This window comes from Morus notabilis, unplaced genomic scaffold, assembly GCF_000414095.1.
Source record: "Morus notabilis unplaced genomic scaffold, ASM41409v2 Scaffold1932, whole genome shotgun sequence".
NCBI lineage: Eukaryota > Viridiplantae > Streptophyta > Magnoliopsida > Rosales > Moraceae > Morus > Morus notabilis.
In genome coordinates this window covers 146,383-168,508 of record NW_010361828.1, presented here as the reverse complement: position 1 = coordinate 168,508, position 22,126 = coordinate 146,383, and the positions used below count along the sequence as shown (strand labels likewise).

Here is a 22,126-nt window from a genome sequence, read left to right as displayed (position 1 = left end):
CCGGTCATTACAGGTCACGTCGGATCCACTTCTGAGAAACCGTGTGCTTACGAGTGTCAACCCCCGACACGTCAACCCTCCCAATCTACCGGACCCCGACAAAACTCAATTTTTTTTTAATCAACTTTGAGTTGTCATCTTCTTATTTATAGATATTTTTTTATTAATTTTTAAAGCTTAGTAAATGTCCAGTGTTTTGCTAAATTAAAAATAAATAGTAGTATTGTTAATCCTTAAATTATGATTATAGTGCCATTTGGTCTCTAAACCTTCTTTCTTGCTAGATTACTAAAATTTTGGTTTTTTTTTTTTTTTTTTTACAGAAATTATAGTAAATAGCATCTTACGGAACTAAAATAAGTAAATTCAAGTAAATAGCAATAATAGCAAATTTACTATATGAATAATTTATTTGCTATATGAAAATCAATCATTTATCTAGTAAATTTGCTATTTACTCCAAATATTTTTAAAACCTCCTATTCACTTTAATTATTTAGTGTAAAAAGATACTATTTGGTATTTTCTCTCAATGTTTTGGTAATTGTAGTATCTAACACTAAAATTGATGATTGACTTTTAGATTTCTCTTCACTGATGTTAAAATGCTTAAATTTGGAATATTTTGTAGTTGATGTAACTATTTAAAATGAATATGAGAGTGAGATATAATTGTCTATATAAAGTTTCAAACATCATGAGTCAATTATTAACAAACTTCTTGTTAGGCGAATTAGTGTAATTACATCTTAGTTAGCCAAAAAAAAAAAAAGGAAGAGTGAGTGAGAGAAGTAGAGGAGCATTAATAGCCGGAGGTTCAATGCACTATCAAACCTCTTGCCACTTGTAGAGAATGAGTGTTGTCGTATCGAAATTGAGGTAAGGATGGGTTCTCGTTAGTCGCAAGGCGTTTTCGTGTGTGTCGGTTTTCGTCTCGGTTTAACCTTTGAAGGTTTTGGTTGTCTAGTTGTGCATGCTTCAACCATGCATATTTGTTTGTCCCTTGTACTTTTGGTCATTTTGTTCTGCTGATATTAAAGAGCCTCGCTCACCTTGGCGTTTAGATGTTTAGAGCTTGTGGATTTTTTTATTTTCGTTTGTAACATATGCAGTGGAATGATAGAAAAGAATTTTAGAGGCCTAACCCAGACAGAGGATGGGACAAAAAGGTCCAAATCTACCTAAAGAAATCCCACAAGAGGAAAAATTCTAAAGTGGAGAGAAAATTCAACTTTATATTCAAGTCTCCCTATTACAATAGCTTATGTGGACTATTTTTATAGTCCACTTACAAAACGATGACAAAATATCCACTAAGACAAACAACAAACTAACAAAATAACGATAAACAATTAACGAAACATAGCTAAATTAATAAACGACAATGGTAGCTAGAGCCTCCTATATCAGTAACGATGATGATTCTTTCCTAATCAGTTTGTAGTTTATCTTGTTTGTTTATTGTTTGATTATGTGTTTTGTCCAAGGCTTTTTTTCTGCTATCTTTGTGCTATAGGTTTCTCACCTTCAATTGATCAGATTCTGTTTTCCACTTGTAGAACCCGGTACATGTTATTTTTCCTTACACTTCACTTGAGTTTACTGATAGAGTTTGTACGGTTGTTGAAAAAATGAAGCTAACTTGGTAAATCCTGAATATACACAGAATTTAAGAATTACCATTAGAGTTTGTATGGTTCTTGAAAAAGTGATACTAACTTGGTAAATCCTGAATTTACCGAGTATATCCAGGATTTACCATTCTTTTTTAAGTGATTCTAACTTGGTAAATCCTAGGCTTACCGCGTATATCCAGGATTTACTATTAGAGTTTGTACAGTCTAGAAAAAAGTAATGCTAACTTGGTACAGTCTAGATTTACCAAGTATATCCAGGATTTACCATTAGAATTTGTACTATTCTTTTTCAAGTGATTCTAGCTTAGTAAATCTTGGATTAACCTGGATTTGTCATATATATCCAAAATTTACTATTAGAGTTTGTACTCTTCCTGAAAAACTAATGTTAACTTGGTAAATCTTAGATTTACTCAGTATATTCAGGATTTACCATTAGAATTTATAATGTTCTTTTTCAAGTGATTCTAACTTGGTAAATCCTGGATTTACCAAATGAAAGGGAAAAAATAGCAAGAAAATGGAAAATTAAAAATTAAAAACACAAAATGGTCTATTAATTTTTAGGCATTTTTTACCGTGAGACCCCAAAAAAGCCTCCATCAATGGAACCCCCATTTTTAACTGTTAAATTAATTTTTTCACGGTCTGATCTGCAATAGGAGTAGTTCAGTGTGGCACATTGTAAATTTTTAATACGGACATGCACAGATCTTACCATTAAAAAGTTAATCTAACAGTTAAAACTGGAAGTTCTACCGATGAGTTTATTTGAGGATTCTACCGTAGAGATTGCCTAATTTTTTATACATTGGTAAATTGGCCATTTACTTCCATAAATCTTAAATGCAGACCTAGGACTTCCCTTCATTTTTCTTGATTGAAAATTGCTATAATTGCATCGGTTTTGGGATAATCTGTTAAGAGAATGGGGAAAAAGCGTGGACTGCTGAATATGGCTACTAATTCTGCATTGGTTCTCTTGGCCACTGATTTTGTGATTTGCATGTTGCTCACCAAAATAAAGTATTATCACATCTTAGCGACAAATTTTGAATTGGTCTCTTTTTATTTGGTCGAGTATTTTTTATTTTTACGGACTAATATATCACTTAAGTATTTAGTTTAGTAAAAACAAAAAGAAAAAGAAAAAAAAAAAAAACTTCATTAGAGTGAAAATGTAATGTTTTAGTGTGAATCAATTACAATCATTTTTTAGTGTTAAATAAGGATAAACTAACATTTTTGTGCTAAATAAGGGTAAAATCGACACTGTCAACATTATATATTGCTTTAAAAACGTTTTCTGGTGCATATGGGGCCAATTTTGACATTTCCAAAAAAATAAAGAGTCAACTAATGGTTAACGGATGGAGGAGATGTCTGATTAATTTCGATCAAAGAGGTGTCACCGTTATTTTGACAAAATACAGAAGGTGTCAGTGTAATTCTCTAGTCGGAGATAGAACATTACATTACGGAATATTTATTAGTCATCAATATTTCTCCATTCAAAACCAACAGAAGTCTCACCATTATTTATCAAATCCAAGTTATTTTCTCTTTTTCTTTTTCATAAATAACCTTGATGTATACCATCGTGATTGCTGGAGAGAGTACATGCATGTACAAAAGCATATCCGTCACAAAAATAGTTTGGAAATAAAAAATAAAAAATGTCCACCTTTGTCTTGAGTGGTAGATGCTACACTCGAACAATCGAGCAACCTACCTTCTCTTTTACCAAATTCAGAGAACATGTAAATATGATTGCAGATAGGGACACGCGAGGGCTTGTAAAAGAACAACAAAACGGAGGGCTAATATAGAGGTTATAGCCTCATAATGAACTGAGATAATCCTTAAGCAAAGCGAAGATAGGGTTACCATTAGAAGTCCCTTCCAGTCTCTGAAACATAATTCCGTCCATTCGGGCTTGAACTCCGTCACAAAACGTCAAGTCCTGTAACAGCTCTTTCACCGTTGTGTCAACTCCTACTAGAGTACTTCCTATGCCACTTAAAATCTCCGGCAACGTTGGGGAAGGTCTTGAGAGCTCCACAAGTGTAACCTGGCACCATGCAAGAACCGGCATTGGAGCAGAAAATGGGAAAAGGACAAGAACAAGCAAAATTATGTAACGCAAAAATAAGTAATATCTAGCAATCAACACTCCGTACATGGTAAGAATAGAAAGAATAGTCCATGGATGAAAGTTATTCATCACCAAACCTGTTTGTCTTGAGGTATATTGGCCTTCTGTTTTGCAATTGCAACAGCCCGAGAAAACCCACCAATGGCATCGACTAAGCCTTGTGATACTGCATCATTGCCAGTCCAAACTCTCCCTTGTGCAACCTCCTCCATTTCATCTACCTGGAAATACAATGATAGGGACATTAAAGATTTTACTATAATGTAACGAAAGCATTATTATACAGGAGTAGTAGCATAATGAAAAATGAGGGAACGGCTAGTATACACTCATTGATCTGGAATAAGCAGCCTTGTCACGGAATTGATGATAGGCCCTCCGTGTAGATCTGGAAAAGAGCTCTGCTTCATCCGGTCTGCAGAACAGAGTGAGGGTTTGTTATAACTGTATTGAGATTTCACGTCAGATAAGTTAAGCAGAAGTCATGAGGGATCTTGAAGTGCACTTAAAGAAGTATGTTACCCAAAGGCGTGAGGAAAAGGATATATTGTCCTTGGTCCCAGGAACTTTCTTACTTTAGGGTTGAGTTTTTTATCCAATCACGAGTTTTTTCCTGACAGAAATTTAAAATTTCGATTTTGTATTTTAGAAGACCAATTTGTCATAGATTTAGTTCATTTACGCCTAATTGAAAGATATTACAGATTATTGTCTTTGCCTTCCCTTCTTCCTCCCTCTCCATCTTCTCTTTTTCCTCCCTCGTCTCACTTTCTGTCTGTCTTTCTTATTCTCTCCGGTCCTACATGAAGAAGCCTCATCTACATCATTGTATACTCAAACACAAAGTAACCAGTCACGTTACTCAATGTAGAATGATTTCTTTTAATCTTCGAACTAGAATTCCATAAAATATCTCTTATTTACTAGTTTGAGCTCTATAATCTCGCATGTGCAAACTTCTGTAACACCTCTGCTTTCAAATGTTGTGTTATTAGACAACATTCTTATTGGAAATTTTAAGGACCTCACGATTGATTATTATATGTGAAAAAATCAGAATAAAGAGAGATCATAGAAACAATGAGAATTATATTATTTCAAATACGGTTAAACAGAAAACTAGAAAATTGATTGAAAAATGATGCACCTTCACAGTTTGACACATTTATTTGAATCTTTTAATATGTGCCATTTGTCAGTTAACAGCACCCAAATTAATTTATAGAAGGACATCCGACCAAAACACCTGCACACACATTTTTTCCTTTGCTTAAACAAAGGGAAAAAGAAAACAAAAACAGAAACTTCTGGCAATGTCCAGTCAGTAGATACATTCATTCATAACTTCAACAAACAGATGCATGATATAATGCAAAGTAGGAAAAGAAAGAGCACGCATGAACACAGTGGCATGTGACACGGGAGTCTTACCTAAAAGGTCGATTTTCAGCTGCAAGAAGCTCCGCGTATCTTCCCCTTGATATGATCTCCTTGTTGAACCCAATCTTCTCGTAAAGGTTTCCAAGGTTGAATTTCCCTAACAAGAAAAAAGTTACACTTGCAGATGAATGGGTATGAGCATTCAAAATCAGTAAACCATATTTGTCAAACCAAGTCTAATATTTTTATCCCAACAGCCATACCAATTTTCTCCATTCTGTGCAAGTCCCTCCCCACCACCAGAAAGGGTGGAAAATAATAAAAACAAGGGAAAAAAATTTAAAAAAAAAAAAAAAACAACCTTTCAATATTTTTTTGGGTCTCTTTTCAAAAGCCAAAGAAAAATCTTGTTATCAAATTTCTAAGTTTTTTCAAGCTCACAGTTGACATAAATCTTTTTACATGCTAGGAAGTTAGGAAAAAAATTGTAGTTCACCTGTCACAACTCCAATTGAACCAGTTAAGGTTAGATTTTCTGCAACAATGGTCTGTGCTGCCATTGCCATGTAGTATCCTCCACTTGCCGCCAAATCAGACATGGATGCGATTACAGGTTTTGATGCAGCCAAAAGTCTGATCTCCCTCCACATTCTGCACGTCATAAACACAACAGGGCAATCAGTTGAACGCAGCACCTGATTTTTGCTTCTCTTCTTCTGATTCAAAATAAAAAAGCACCCTATTTGCTTTCATTGAAATGGAAAAAGCATGAGAAAAACAAATATTTACAGCTTCTATGTTGCTAAGACAGCCGGAAAAGTTCAGATATAGTTCATCTAAACATGCCATAAAAGAGGTGGTTTCACAGGTATAAACAACTTTTTTGAGAGGGCTCACCAGATCATAGTACTTCTTTATCTCTTAACAACTACAAACTGTTGACGTGTAAATAAATTGTAAATAGATTAGAAGAATCAGTTGGAACCCCTTGATTTAAGAGATTCGGATTAGGTAGTTTCCTAATTTAGGAATGATTTAGTTTCCTATTCTTTCTCCTGTAATTTGTTATATAATACCGTGCAATATGTCTATTCATAATAACAGAAAATCAGAGTTCTTTTCTGTGACATGGTATCAGAGCCCTAGGGCTTTTCTTTTCTGGGATTTCTCTCTCTTCTCAAGCAGCCTTCATTGCTGCGTGCCTGTGTTGTTTTTTTCTGGGTTCTTTTTCTGCGTATTCCAGCCTTCATCGCTGCCATTCCTTCTTATTTTCCCGTCAATAATCCCTGTTCGAGCCTTCATCCCTGCCATTCCTTATTATTCTTCCTTCGATAATCCCTGTTCGGGCAGCATTAATTGCTGCGTTTTTTCTTCATCATGTCAACCTCAGAAACCACTATCTCTAGCAACCCACCCGAAGAATCCAATTTTGTTCAGAAAACCGGAGAATTGCAGAACATCCGAGCCTCCAAAAGGCTTAATGGGAAGAACCACCTCAAATGATCCCAAATTGTTCGCACATACCTAAAGGGCAAGGGGAGACTTAATCACCTGCCTGGAAAGGGGCCAGAAACGAAGGATCCAGCCTTTGAAGCATGGGATGAGGAAGACTCCATGATTATGTCTTGGCTATGGGACTCCATGGATCCAACGATCAGTGACACATGAATGTTCTTGACTAGTGCAAAACAAATTTGGGATTATGTTCACCGCACATATTCGAAGGCTCGTGATGATGCTCAAGTGTACGAGATTAAGATCAGAACTGGAGCCACTAAACAAGGAGACAAATGTATCACGGAATATGCAAACCTGTTGCAAAATCTGTGGCAAGAACTGGACCACTACCGAGTGATAGAGATGAAGTGCCCTGAGGATGCTACCATTTTGAAGAACTTCATTGAAAGAGATCGGATATATGATTTCTTGGCTGGATTGAATCCAGAATTCGATCAGGTTAGGGTTCAAATCATTGGCAAGGGGAACACATTGTCTCTAGAAGAGACAATCTGACTGATCCAAGCAGAAGAAAGCCGAAGGAGTATTATGCTTGAACAACCAACCATGGACCGGTCAGCCTTAGTAGCAAAAATAGATCACCAGGAGAAAGGAAAGGGTGATCCGCCTAAACACCCAGGTAGAGAAAATCATTGGAAGGAGAACAAGGACAATCTCTGGTGCACCTATTGTAAGAAATCAAGGCACACAAAGGAGACGTGTTGGAAGCTGAATGGTAAGCCACCAAGCCACAAGTGGGGAAACCGTGAGAGCAACCGTGGGGGTCAGCAGAGGCCTCAAGCACACATAGTCGAGCAACCCAAAACTGAGGAAAATTCAACAACCGGGGGGTTCAACAAGGAAGAATTGGGAAATTGCGGAGCTCGTTAGGATCACTTGATAAGCCTTCAGGGACCTGTTCTTTAGCTCTTTCAGGTAAACATTCCATTCCTTTTTGCATGAATGCCTCAGAAACATTTTATGTTAACTCTTGGATAATAGACTCAGGTGCCACAAACCATATGACTCCCACATCTCAACTCTTTCACACCTACACCCCATGCCCGAGTAATAAAAAAATTATAGTGGCCAATGGTTCTTTAGCCATTGTTGCAGGGACCGGAGATATCTATATCACACCTACCCTTATCCTTAAAAATGTCCTCCACGTACCAAAACTATCGGCCAGCCTTGTGTCCATTCAAAAACTTACCAATGATCTTAAATGCTATGCTATTTTTTTCCCTTCTTATTGTGTTTTTTAGGATCAAGGCTCGAGGAGGATTGGACTTGCTAAGGAAAGGAGCGGCCTTTATCATCTTGAATCATCTCAGAAAATTAGGAGCAATTTGTCTTTGTCTTTTCTCAGTTCCTCAAATAAGGATGCCATTTGGCTGTATCACCTACGCCTAGGTCATCCATCTTTTAGGGTTTTAAAAGTCATGTTTCCTCGTTTATTCCAAGGATTAGATATTTCTGAGTTTCATTGTGATGTTTGTAAACTGGCAAAACATACTCGTGTATCTTTTCCTATTAGCAATAAAAGAAGTTCTCATCCTTTTCATTTAATTCATAGTGACATATGGGGTCCTTCTACTATACCTAATATTTCCGGGGCTCGTTGGTTTGTATCTTTGATTGATGATAGTACTCAGGTTACATGGCTCTTCCTTCTAAAACAAAAATCTGATGTGAGTATTGTTATACCTAATTTCCACTCGATGGTTCAAAACCAGTTTGTGGTTAGAATAAAAAGCTTTAGGACAGACAATGCTAGAGACTACTTCAATCAAATTTTGTCACCCTACTTTCAATCACAAGGCATTATTCATGATTCATCCTGTGTTAACACACCCCAACAAAATGGGGTAGCTGAGAGGAAAAATTGGCATTTACTAAACACCACCCGAGCTTTACTCTTTCAAGGGAATGTTCCCAAGTCCTATTGGGGAGAGGCAATTCTTACAGCCACATACATGGTTAATAGACTCCCTCACGTGTGTTAGACAACAAGAGTCCCATAGAAATCCTCAATAGTTTCTATCCTCACTTCAGAACCTCAAATGGTCTCACACCAAGGGTCTTTGGATGCACTGCCTTTGTCCATGTCCACAGCCAACATAGAGGCAAGCTAGATCTCCGAGCCACCAAATGTGTCTTCCTTGGTTACTCATCCACTCAAAAGGGGTACAAGTGTTACAACCCTTCATCTAGGAAATTCCACATCTCTGCCGATGTCACTTTCACATAAAATAAACCTTTTTTCTCCAAGTCCTCTCTTCAAGATGAGATTCCAATCATGGAAGATAGTCCTTGTGAGTCATTTGAACCCCTAAACACTCTTGATCTTCCTCAAGTTCCAGCTTGTGTTGTTGAACCAGAGTCCTCTGAGCCAACCACTTCCGAGTCACCCCATTCTGCCACTGAACCCGTGTCAACCACTGAACCCGTGCTACCTCTTGTCCCAGCCAGTGTCACTCACAATTTTTCAAGGTTCTCTCAAGTGTATTCAAGGAGAAAGGCTGCTCCAGAACTGGCACAAGTCCAAGAATCCAACTCAGGCTCTGGGAATGAGATCACGGTAAGATCTAATCCACCCTCACACACAAAACCGGTTGAAACATCCACTGATCCAACAGATGACCTCAACCTTCCTATTGCCATCAGAAAAGGTCCCCGAGAGTGTACTAAACATCCAATCTATCCACTATCTCACTATGTCTCTCTTAAGTGCATGTCATCAGCCCACAAAAAGTTCACTGTGAGTTTAAACACCATTGCTATCCATAATACTGTTTCTGAGGCATTGTCAAAAAGGGAATGGAGGGAGGCAATGACAGAGGAGATGAGTGCATTAGAAAAGAATAGAACATGGGAGATTGTTGATAAACCAAGAGGGACAAATGTTGTTGATTGCAAGTGGATTTTCACACTGAAATACAAGGCTGATGGATCCCTGGAGAGATATAAAGCAAGATTGGTGGCCAAGGGATACACTCAAACTTATGGAGTTGATTATCAAGAGACTTTCGCTCCAGTCGCAAAAATGAATACTGTGAGAATTCTGCTATCATTGGCGGCTCATTTCAATTGGCAGCTACTACAGTCTGATGTTAAGAATGCATTTCTTCATGGTGACTTAGATGAAGAAATCTACATGAATATTCCACCGGGATTTGAGGGGGACACAATTAACAAAGTGTGCAAGCTGAGAAAGGCTCTTTATGGGTTAAAACAATCTCCTAGAGCATGGTTTGGGAGATTTACAAGAGTGATGAAGGAGTCTGGTTATGAACAAAGTCAAGGTGACCACAATCTTTACATTAAGCATTCGGCTGCTGGGGGAGTGACTGCTCTTCTAGTCTATGTGAACGACATCATAGTGACTGGAAATGATGAAAGAGAGAAGCATGAACTGAAGCAAAGATTAGTAAGAGAGTTAAAGATAAAGGAGCCAGGGAAACTGAAGTACTTCCTCGGTATTGAGGTGGCATATTCCACACAAGGGATCTTCATATCTCAGCAAAAGTACGTGATTGATCTATTAGCAGAAACAAGGAAGATTGGGTGTAAGCCAGTCTCTACTCCAATGGATCCGAACCATAAGTTGGGAGAAGCTAAAGAAGAACCAGTTGGCGATAAAAGAATGTACCAGAGGTTGGTTGGTAGACTCATATACCTTGCTCACACTCGGCCAGACATAGCATACTCTGTGAGCGTGATCAGTCAATTCATGCATGACCCAAGAGAACCTCATCTTCAAGCTACTTACAGGGTACTACATTGCTTGAAAGGCAATCCAAGGAAAGGAATTTTGTTCAAAAGGAACAATACCCTTACTCTAGAAGCTTACACTGACGCTGACTATGCAGGTTCCCTGGTGGATAGAAGATCAACTACAGGGTATTGTACTTTTCTTGGAAGCAATCTAGTAACATGGCGAAGCAAGAAGCAGAACGTGGTGGTAAGGTCATCTACAGAATCAGAATTCAGGGCCATTGCTCAAGGATTGTGTGAACTACTTTGGCTAAAGCATATTCTAGATGATCTGAGAGTCAAATGGGAAGGTCCTATGAAGCTCTATTGTGACAACAAGTCAGCCATCAATATTGCTCATAATCCTATACAACATGATAGGACAAAGCATATTGAAATTGATCGACATTTTATCAAAGAAAAATTGGAGGAAGGATTAGTGTGTATGTCCCATGTTCCATCAGGACGAAAATTAGCTGATGTTCTAACAAAGGGGCTGAATAGTTCGAGTTTCCATGATCTTGTATTCAAGCTGGGAATGGAAGACATCTATTCCTCAGCTTGAGGGGGAGTGTTGAAGTGTAAATAAGCTGTAAATAGATTAGAAGAATCAATTGGAAATCCCTTGATTTACGGGATTTGGATTAGGTAGTTTCCTGATTTATGAATGATTTAGTTTCCTGATTTATGAATGATTTAGTTTCCTGATTTAGGAATGATTTAGTTTCCTATTCTTTCTTCTGTAATTTGCTATATAATACCGTGTAATATGTCTATTCATAATAACAGAAAATCATAGTTCTTTTCTGTGACACAAACAAATTGTTCAACAACGGCAGTTTATGAATGATACAAAAATGCACACAGGATTTTTCTTGGACTGAGATGCAATGTGTAATGCACAAACATTAGCTTTTAAAAGAAAACAAATCAGTCCAAGTAAATTTACTACAAAAGAAACGTCTAAATCTATGATTGCATGTTTGACCAGCTCATTTATTACGCAGTATCAACGTAATATTTACTTACAAATCAGAAGCAAGAGCATCACCTCCAGGGCTGTCAATTCGAATAATAGCAGCTTTATATCTTTTTGACTCTGCACATGGAATAACACCCAGATGACGAGAACATATCAAACGAAGATGACGATAAGTAGTACTAATCATTAAAGTATGCAGTAGTAAATGCATGTATCTTCATTCTTCAAGATCTGTAAATGCAAAATCAAATGAATTTATTTAAGACCTAGTACCTCTAACACTACGAATCTTCTCAATCAATTGTTCACCAATAATTCCTGAACCTGAGACGCTCAAAGGACTACGCGTGCGACTAATACTCCCTGAAGCTCTGATTACAGCTATTTGATCTTTACCACGTACTAAGCCAACGGTCCATTTCCTAACATTGCAATATTTCCTGCATTGAATCCCAAAAGCAGTACATACAGCTAAATGTGCTTCATCTACCAAGGGATTGGAATAAAAGGAGAATGAGTAATGCCAAATAGTACAGGATTTTTCACATTAGGAATTTAAGGAAAGTATGAGAACCATGAAGCCTATAGGTACGCTTTTTTTCCCCTTTCCCTGGAAACCCGATGCCCGTGTACTTTTATGTATCAGGCATCACCAAAAATTACTTGGACATTAAAGAAAAGATCCGAAACATTGACGAAGATATGTGGTGACCAGAAAAACCAATAACAAACACAACTATCAAACCGAGACAAGTAAAAGGAATGCAATTGCCAAACAGAAGATTATGAAGAAAGCAATATAATCTGAGTTCATTTATAGATGATAACAGCTTTAATACATGTATAGACACATGTAGTGGACACCAAAATGTTAGTTCTTGCACCATATATAAGAAATTGACAACCTGTAGTCAACCATAGGAAGAATCTTATCCTTCTGCAAGCCAAGTCTTTCCTGCAACATCGAGATAACCTGCAAGGCCGGCAGATTACTACAAAGCTACCAAGAAATTTTTCATATTTAGACCTTAGATACAGACAACATGACACCAATAATTTGCAAATGCAATCAAAAAGTAGCATATCTAAACATTGACTGTGAGAACTTTATTATACAGTATTTCTACAAACTAAGCAGAACATTTATAAACTAAATATTTGCCACGGTTTGATAGTCTGTATGAGTCAACAAGTTGAAGGGAACGAACATGAAATCTGTATAACTCCTTATCAACTGATTCCAAAGTATAAGATCACTTAACAGAAAACCTCTAAATGGTTTCTGTGTGTGTGCTTAAGCTTGTATAGTAATATGTGACAGAGTTTCAGACCGAAAGTTAATTGAAACCTAGAAAATGCCATCTAAATGTTCAAACATTTAAACTGTAGCACCAGATGCTAATACTCTGGGTCTCTAACATACTTTGACCACCAGTCAGCATATATTAGCAGTTCTATACCTCATCATCGTACTTTATGTCGGTTATCCAGCCATCCTTTTTCAGCCTTTCTATGTGAAAGACCCCTTCATCAATGAAGTCTATGACTTTTTCTCTTTTCTTTCCTATAAAGATTGGCAGAAGCTCATAAATTATGTGAAATTCCAATATTGGCCAAGAGGATCAAAAGTAAAAACACCTTTTGCAGAAGAGACTTCATCCAGCCAATGCCCATATATGTTATCAAGCAACGCATTCAGCATCTCACAATTTTCTTTAGACATAGTTTTACGGGTAAGTTGATCACCAGCACTTTTGTATTTCCCAATCCTTTCCACTTGTGGCTCAATTCCTACTTTGTCAAGAACACCTAAAGCAATTTTTTCAATGCAACAAACTCAGATAAAGAATAATTTCAAGCAACAAGGATAGCACGAGTAAAGGTAAATAAGGTAGCTAGATACACATTTCTACCACACTATCCATTGTATGACGATAGGTGATTGATCTATATTGACTTTTATACAACTTCGGGTATACATTTGAACAAATTTAAGTGAAGTAAATGACGGGCAATATAATTTTTTGAAGCACCTCAAGGATGTATGTAAAATCAAAAGTACATGCACAGAACTACTCCAATATTGCAATAAAACGCACTTCCCTTATTATGAGTTGAATTTTATTTCGAGAGAAGACGGGATAATAATTAATAACTGCAGTAAATAAGAAGTTTAATGCCAGCAATCCTAAACATGCTTTCTAGCCACTTCTATTATTCTCTTTCTTTGGTGCTCAAAATTCCAATTAAATTTTTAACTGTTTGTACAACAGATAACAAGAAGATTTCCATGCATGTTACTGCAGAGTAGAATACACGACAGAATGATAAAACAAAAGCCTAGGAAAGACGGACCAATTTTTTCAGAAACTGGGTTACTTTCTGCTTCATGGGAAATACAAAAATGTAAAAAGTCTAAGGAATCACTAAAAATCACTTATTAGGGTATTTTTAGGGTGAAGTGAATCCTTAGACTTTTCATATTTTTGGTAATTTTAGCACTTTATCATGGTTTAGAAATATATATATATATAATACACACACACACACACACATATTAGGGTTGCCAAGGTGACAGCACCGTAAGCATGGAAAGTTCCAAATAGAATTTCAAGATAGAAAATCCTGTAAAAGTATACTTAAACAACGTACAAATGACCACTTTTCAAGTTTTCGGCCGCGATGCTTGGAAAATCTAGAAATATTGCCATCATGCTCAAGAACAATAAAGAAGGGAAAAGTAAACTTAGTTGTAACATAAGCAAGAATTTGCATGTCCTTCTACCAGAAAAAAGATGAAGGAAACAAGAGTACAAATAAAATTGCTATTCGAAGGAGTCTACCAAAATGAAAAGAAAAGAATAATAACAACAGAAACAAATATCTAGTATCAATAGCCAGACTCTGAAGCGTATAATAAAATAAAAGAGGGAAAACATTTTTTTTTTTTTTTGGAAACAAGAAACTCATATTAATCATAAAACTGATATACAACCAAGAGAGGATGGGTCATCCTCATGAAATAGACAATGTGACTAAGCTACGCATAAGAGGAAAAACATTTATCATAGACTCATCATCCATCTAAAACATCCTCTCTTTCCTCCCATCCGCCCCCCTAGAGACTCTCCTCTTTTCCAACATACCCGCTCACAAATAGCAAGTATCATTTAGGTGGTAGTATAGGGGCCTACACAACAGTCCAACTTAAGATGTATTCAGGGAATATATCCCCATCTACCAACAAAGAAATGCATATTAAAGCATCATCGGGTACAATCATTTTTACATTTAAATATAAATCATGCAAGACCGAACATTGTCACCGTACCTCGAAGAAATGATGCTTGAACCGTAAAACCAAATAGAGAAATGTAACCACTAGGAGGGCAATATATCTCATCACAAGCACAGGCAAGATAATATTCCTTCTCTCGACAAACAGGTACAAATGCCACGATGAATTTACCTACAAGAGCAATTAGGAAGGAGTAGTCATCCAATGGTAAAATTCTCGGACAACATTGTCGGATCTCTATAAGAGAATTGGAAGTAGACATAATCAGAAGTTCAGTAGATTATAGTAGACAGACCTTTGCACACATGAATAAAAAGATCACTCAGAATATGATATATGAAGAGAATATTTAAATAAAAATTAAAAATATCTGACAAGTTTTGTGCTTGTGAAGCTCAAAAGAAGATATCAGCAAAAGAACAAGGAAGCAACAGGACTTCACGAATTTGTTATCACGAGTAGATACCAAAATAGTCTGCCTTTTCATAAATGAAATAACTGAAACCAAATAGAATATTTTCATGCAGTCAAATCTCTTCACCATATAGTCAAATCTCTTGAATTTTTAGGCTTAAACTAATCAAACTACCCACAAAGGCTAGGAACGTCAGTTATCCTACTCAGCTTGTACTTCACATATAGGCGTACTAACACAAGCACTATGACACTAACCTGATTTCCTAAAATCCAATATATGCCTTCGAATTTCTTCGACTTTTGCCCACCCACAGTTCAATGAATCAATATGGAGGTAGACACCGGAAATACGAGGATCATATGCCGCTTTCACAAAATTCTCACAAAGTTGAGGTAGAGATAATCCAGAAGAGAAACGGCTCTTCAGCTGATCAGATATCTGAATGCAAACTCCACAGCAACACATACGTATAAATTCACAATCTGTAAAAACTAATAGATCATATATAAAGTTAAAAAGGCTCAAGTTTAAAAGGTCGTTGTCGCAAAGCAAATATTCAAAACATAGACAAAACTTTGTCTTCACTTCACCTAAATTTCTTACTTTGTGAAATATGATTTTCTCTAAATGCAATTTTCAATTCCTCTTTTAATCAAATGTGCATAAGCAAATGATGTATATCAAATTCTCTATTTGTAAAAACTATCAAATAATGTAATAATACAAAACAATTGAGTCTCAAAATATTCCAACTCAAAAAAAAAATATCAAAATGAAGCCAAATTCTAACAGATAATGTAATGATGAAAGACATTAGAGTTCGAAAAAGTTCTATCTCAAAGCAAATATCAAAACTATGGTCAAAATTCTGTTTTGACCAAAAATTTCATATATGCTAAGACAAATACTAATGCTAATTGTATATATAGCATAAAAAAAATATGATATGGTATGTTATTTTTATTTTTACTACAATGAATAATGCTATATAAAATGCTAAATCTATTTTTTACTATAATTATTGAGCTTGAAAGTTGTAAAATTAAAACTTTTATTTTTAAAATAATTTAAAAATATAAAAGTTTCAATGATTACAGGAAAAAAATAAACATTTCAACTAAATGTTAAATTTTTTATACGCTATATTTGGTGAGAAATTTATGACTACGTATGAAAAATTTAACACAACAAATAACATTACATTGCATTAGAGAGTGTTGTTTTACACTTAAATATTAAATTTGCAATTAACCTATAATTCCATTGGAGATGCACACATAACATTTTCACTAATGCAATTCCTCTAACTAATAGAAATTTAATGAGCACAAAATTTCAGAGAGGGAAACCTGGCCACGCAATTTCATGGTGAGAACACTACCCTTACGAACTCGCTCCCAAGGGAAAGCGACCAGCATTCGAAGCTTCACGACGAAGCTCTTCCATGCGCCGGGCTTCACGAACCGGAACTCGCCGCTCGGATACTCCTCGTCGGATTTTCTCACTCTCTGACTACCAACCCTAACGTCGGAGCCAGATTCGTCCTTACCGTCCTTCTCTTCCTTCTTCTCCGGTCCATCTCCGGTCTTCTTCGTCTCCCCCTCCGACGACGACGAATCGAAGGCGCGAACCAAAAACTTTCTAGAAGGTTCGCGAAGAGAATCGTTAGTGAAATCGGGACGGAGAGAAAGCGAGAATTGGGGTCGGAAATGGAAGCGAGAGAATGGGGAGGGAATGTGGAGAGGGTTGGAAGCGGAGAGGATGGCGGCGAAGGTCCGGCGGTGGATTGGGGCGGTGAGATGGGATGATTGGAGGAGAAGAAGCTTCGACATTGTTGGTTGTTCTGAGCAAAGTTTGACTTTGTTTAATTTTTTTTAAAGTGTGAGTGAAGAGTGTATTGTTCACTTTTTGTTGTTCTCCACCAAACGGGGAGAAGACGATATTACAGATGGAGTTGCCGGGAAAGAGAGAGAGAGGAAAAGAGGAGGATGACAAGGCTACGTTTTGTCCACGTCATCGTGCTCTCGCTTGTCCACTTGTTATATCCTTTTGCCTCCTTACCTAGCTAGCCGAACAATGCTATAAAACACTAGTGTTTAGTACAATCTATTAATAAAATATGTGTCTTACAATGTAAAATTCACAAATGAAATTTATATTTTATTAGTGATGATGCTTAATATTAGTGTGTTTTTAAGTATTTTTTTCAGCTAATGAAACAATATTATTTGTTTAAATAGGAATTTTTTCTTTCAAATTCAGAATACGGGTCCCACCTAACTAACGAGGTCCATGTAAGTCCTATCTGGTGGGACCCACACTTTGTGCCTAATGGGAAAAATTCTTGTTTGGCTAATCAGCATTTTCCTAACTATTGGTGTTTTCCCCTTTCTTTTTTTTTTTTTGTTATTTTATACGAATTCTCTCTCAACTTTTTAAATTTAACAATTTATTCCTTATTCCTTTTGTCTTGAAATTAACCCCATCAACTTTAAAGCTTTACAATTAAGGTACAATAGAAAACAGTGTTTTTTCTTTTTGACAATTCTAATCATTTGACAATCATGTGAGCATATGTTGACGACATTAAAGTCAGTTTTAAGGTCATTTCTCACCCTATTTATTCGATATGATGGTATCATAGTCATTTAGGCATCGTTCATTTTACTAATTTGAGTTTTCAGTTCTAAGTTATTATAGTTAAAAGCTCTAAGAAAATATCACATCTAACTTTTTCTGTTACAGTTAAAAACTCTTAGAAAATATCACATATCAGTTCGAATTGAAAACTCGAATCTGCAAAACGAATGCGGCCTTAATGTGTTCGAACATAATCAGTAATGATAAACAACTCTTAGTTTCTAAAGATTATTGCCCTCAACAGACGTTCCAACAATAAGAAATGACTTTCATTGACCTTAATAGACTCTTACGGGCACATCACATAATCAGACTCGTAAAAAATAAAAGAAAAATAGACTGGACCTTAATTAGAAAGATTTTTAAGTTAAAATGGTCAATTGCCATAAAAAAAATATAGGCCAAATTGTCAAATTCAAAAAATTGAGGGAGTATTTGTATGAAAAAGCCTTTTATTTGAATTTGTTTATTGTTATGAACAAATACAAAATAACTAAATTGCAAGGCTCCATAGAAATAGATAGAAATGAAAGAAAAAGATATAGGGACTTTTCTCTTGTAATCCCTGTAAAAATGGACTACAGATAGTCTCTTAGTTTTTAGCCATCATATGTGTATCAGAATCTGTGTGTTCTGCTTGCTTTGTCAATTTGATGTGATTTTTACTTGATCTAACGGTTGACAATCAACAACGGACTTTGATGGATTATTTCCGGCCGGTGTTGAATGACAATTACTCGGGGATCCGGTGCCAAGCGATCAACGCTAATAACTTCGAGTTGAAGCCTGCCTTAATTAGTATGGTTCAACAAAATCAATATGGGGGATTGCCACATGAGGACCTTAATCAAGATGAACGGTGTTGGTGATAATGTGATTCGGTTGCGCTTGTTCCGTTTTCTTTTAGGGACAAGGCGCGAGGTTGGTTATAAGGATTAGCTCCAGGAAGTTTCGCTACTTGGGATGAGTTTGTTCAGAAATTTCTTAACAAGTTCTTTTCTCCCTCGAAGACAACACAGTTGAGGAGCGAGATCGTTCAATTCATACAGTTAGATTTTGAGCCTCTTTACGAGGCATGGGAGCGATTCAATGACCTCATTCGGAGGTGTCCTCAACATGACTATCAAGAAAAGACAGTTCTTGATGTGGCGGCCAGTGGTACTCTTTTACTCTTTTGTTGAAAACCACTGAGGAAGCCCAATTACTTTTGGAGGAAATGTCTACAAACAATTCCCAATGGCCTAATAAAAGGTCAATTTTGAAGAAAGTGGCGGGAGTTCATGAAGTGGATCCAAATAATTGCATTATCCGCTCAAGTATCGACATTGGCTAATTAAGTTTCGGCGTGAACCACTCGAGAGGCTTCTACAAGCAAGGATTTGACTTATGTAGTGAACACTTCTTATGTTGAAGAGAGGATTAACCAAGAGCAATGCCAATACATAAACAACCAGAGCTACAATTTTTGGCCCGCCAATAATTTGCCAACTCACTACCATTCGGGGCTCCAAAATCATGAGAACTTCCCTTATGCCAACCAAAGAAATGTTCTACATCCGCCTCCGGGGTATAATCAAAATGTAGGACCTAGTGTGACGGAGAAGAAATAACCTTTGGAAGATATTTTGGCCACTTTTATGTTAGAGACCACATTAAACTTCAAACAAGGTGATTCAAGGCTCACTTGCTAGAGGGCCATTGTAATAGCATGGAAGCCACCATGAAGAATCTTGATATGCAAATAAGTCAATTGGCTAATTCCTTAAAAGGCCATCAACTGGGTCAATTCCCAAGTAACACAAAGAAGAACCCAAAGGACCATTGCAAGGCCATTACAGAGTGGGAAAGTACTTGAGGACCCCAAACCCCGCAAAGCTAAGGCTAAGGAGAAAGAGGATGAAGTTGTAAAGGAGTCACCAAAGGTAGCCTCAAATTCCAGTTCTATTTCATCTCTGGATAATCCTCCCATTGTTGCTCCACCTTTACCGTTTCCTCAACGGTTTCAAAAGAAGAAACTTGATGCTTAATTTTCCAAGTTTCTTGAAATTTTCAAAAAGTTACATATTAACATCCCGTTTGCGGATGCCTTGGAACAAATGTCAAACTATGTGAAGTTCATGAAAGAAGTGATGTCTAAGAAGCGGAAGTTGGAGAATTACAAGATTGTGAAATTAACAAAAGAATGCAGTGTTATTCTCTAAAGGAAACGTACACAAAAGTTGAAAGATCCCAGGAGTTTTACTATTCCATGCAGCATTGGCAATTCGACATTCGAGAAGGCTTTGTGTGACCTCACTAATCTCATGCCTTTATCGGTGTTCCAAAAGTTGGGTCTTGGTGAGGTAATGCCCACTACTATTTCTTTGCAAATGGCAGATTGTTCTCTTACCTATCCTCGTGGTGTTATTGAGGATGTTTTGGTCAAGGTGGATAAGTTCATCTTCCCGCTGGACTTTGTGGTTCTCGATATGGAAGAAGACCGGGAGATTCTCATCATCCTTAGGAGGCCATTTCTTGCTACCGAAAAAGCTTTGATTGATGTTCCCAGCAACAATTTGACTCTTCGGGTTAATAAAGAGGAGGTCAAGTTTAATATCTTCGACACCATGAAGTTTCCAGATGAGAGGCCCACTTACAATCGGATTGAGGTAATTGATTCTTGCATCCAAGAGGTAATTAGAGATGTTTGGCATTGTGATCCTTTGGAGCATTGTCTAGTCACTTCTATGTCTAAGTCAAATTTTGGTGAAGCGTTATCTGCCAAGGATGATGGCATTGCGGATTGTGCTTAGCTCTTATGGCTTTACCTAGTTATGAGAATTTTAAGGTTCATTTGGAGGAACTTGATCAAATGCCTAGTATTGAGAAGTCAAATGGGTAACCAGGTTCATCTAGCTCACCTCATGAGGGGTTAGTTTTGAAGCAATTGCCCAATCATCTTCGTTATGCTTTCTTGGGAGCGGATTCTACTTATCCGGTTATCATTTCGGTATCCTTAAGTTCACAAGAGGAAGAAAAGTTGCTTGAAGTCTTAAAGAATCATAAGTCCGATTTGGGTTGGTCTATATCCGATATCAAAAGCATAAGCTCGACTTTTTGCATGCACAAGATTTTAATGGAGGATTCTTACAAGTCATCCATAGAGCATCAAAGGAGGTTGAATACGACAATGAAGGAAGTGGTGAGGAATGAAATGTTGAAGCTACTAAATGCGGGAATCGGCTATGACATTTCGGATAGCTCATGGGTTAGTCCGGTTCAAGTGGTGCCAAAGAAGGAAGGCATGATGGTAATCAAGAATGAGAAGAACGAGTGCATCCTTACTAGAATGGTCACAGGTTGGAGAGTGTGTATTGATTATGGGAAGTTGAACGAGGCTACAAGAAAAAATCACTTCCCTCTCATGTTCATTGATCATATGTTGGATCGTTTGGCAAGTTTTGAGTACTATTGCTTCCTTGATGGGTATTCGGGGTACAACCAAATTGCAATTGCTCCCGAGGATCAAGAAAAGACCACTTTCACTTGTCCATATGGTACGTTTACTTTCTAAAGACTGTCTTTTAGTTTATGCAATGCACCCGCGACTTTCCAAAGATGTATGATGGCAATCTTCTCTGACATGGTAGAGGAGATTATAGAGGTGTTTATGGATGATTTTTAAGTGTTTGAGACATCATTTAATCATTGCCTCCATAATTTATCTCTTGTTTTGCAACGATGTGAGGAGAAGAATTTGGTGCTTAATTAGGAAAAATGTCATTTCATGGTTAAGGAAAGGATTGTTCTAGGTCATCGGGTGTCCTCCAAGGGAATTGAGGTTGATCAAGCTAAAATAGCAACAATTGGGAAAATTCCACCACCAATTAATGTGGGATAAGGAGTTTCCTGGGGCATGTTGGGTTCATCAATGATTTCTCAAAGATTGTTAAGCCGTTGTGTAATCTCCTTTAAAAGGATGCTCCGTTTGTCTTTGATGAAGCTTGTGTGAAGGCCTTTGAAGTGATTAAGGACAGGTTGATTTCGGCTCCCATTGTGATTGTGCATGACTGGAATGAGCCGATTGAAATCATGTGTGAAGCAAGTAATTATGCCATTGGAGCGATACTTGGCCAAAGGAGAGCCAAGATCTTCAAGGCTATCTACTACTCAAGTTGGATCCTCACCAATGCTCAACTAAACTACATCACTACCGAGAAAGGGATGTTAAGGTTATTGGTTCTAAAGTGATTGATTACATGGACCATGCGACAATTCCACATTTGTTTGCCAAAAAGGATGCCAAGCCTCATTTAATTCGGTGGATACTGTTACTTCAAGAGTTTGACTTGGAAACCCATGATAAAAAAGGGAGTGAGAATGT

The 22,126-nt window shown here is 37.0% G+C and overlaps 1 protein-coding gene and 1 non-coding gene across 4 annotated transcripts; both read right to left on the bottom strand.

Moving 5' to 3' along the window:
- Positions 1-3,203: 3,203 nt before the first annotated feature.
- Positions 3,204-17,115, bottom strand: LOC21388798 (serine protease SPPA, chloroplastic). Of its 3 annotated transcripts, XM_024167349.1 has the most exons (13): positions 16,473-17,109; positions 15,378-15,561; positions 14,739-14,876; positions 13,046-13,216; positions 12,868-12,971; positions 12,313-12,380; positions 11,681-11,847; positions 11,455-11,524; positions 5,669-5,823; positions 5,224-5,329; positions 4,120-4,207; positions 3,870-4,013; positions 3,204-3,708 (listed from the first exon to the last, which is right to left on the bottom strand). In XM_024167349.1, exons 1-13 carry the CDS (start codon positions 16,953-16,955, stop codon positions 3,478-3,480), a joined length of 2,109 nt encoding a protein of 702 aa, XP_024023117.1. In that variant the 5' UTR covers positions 16,956-17,109; the 3' UTR covers positions 3,204-3,477. The 3 variants fall into 3 exon arrangements, with proteins under 3 accessions (XP_024023117.1, XP_024023118.1, XP_024023119.1); XM_024167350.1 differs by lacking the exon at positions 14,739-14,876; XM_024167351.1 differs by lacking the exons at positions 3,204-3,708; positions 3,870-4,013; positions 4,120-4,207 and adding an exon at positions 4,346-4,591 and having other exon boundaries at positions 16,473-17,115.
- Positions 17,116-18,779: 1,664 nt separating this feature from the next.
- On the bottom strand, positions 18,780-18,886 carry LOC112092101. The gene has a single exon (XR_002902421.1). It is a non-coding gene; the product is annotated as a small nucleolar RNA R71 (small nucleolar RNA).
- Positions 18,887-22,126: the final 3,240 nt, after the last annotated feature.

Excerpts from the sequence above, each read along its gene's own strand:
- LOC21388798 (XM_024167349.1), bottom strand. The coding sequence starts at position 16,955 with ATGTCGAAGCTTCTTCTCCTCCAATCATCCCATCTCACCGCCCCAATC. Across the intron at positions 12,972-13,045 it reads TGAAGTCTCTTCTGCAAAAG|GAAAGAAAAGAGAAAAAGTC; the intron begins GTGTTTTTACTT and ends CAATCTTTATAG. Across the intron at positions 3,709-3,869 it reads ATATACCTCAAGACAAACAG|GTTACACTTGTGGAGCTCTC; the intron begins GTTTGGTGATGA and ends GCATGGTGCCAG.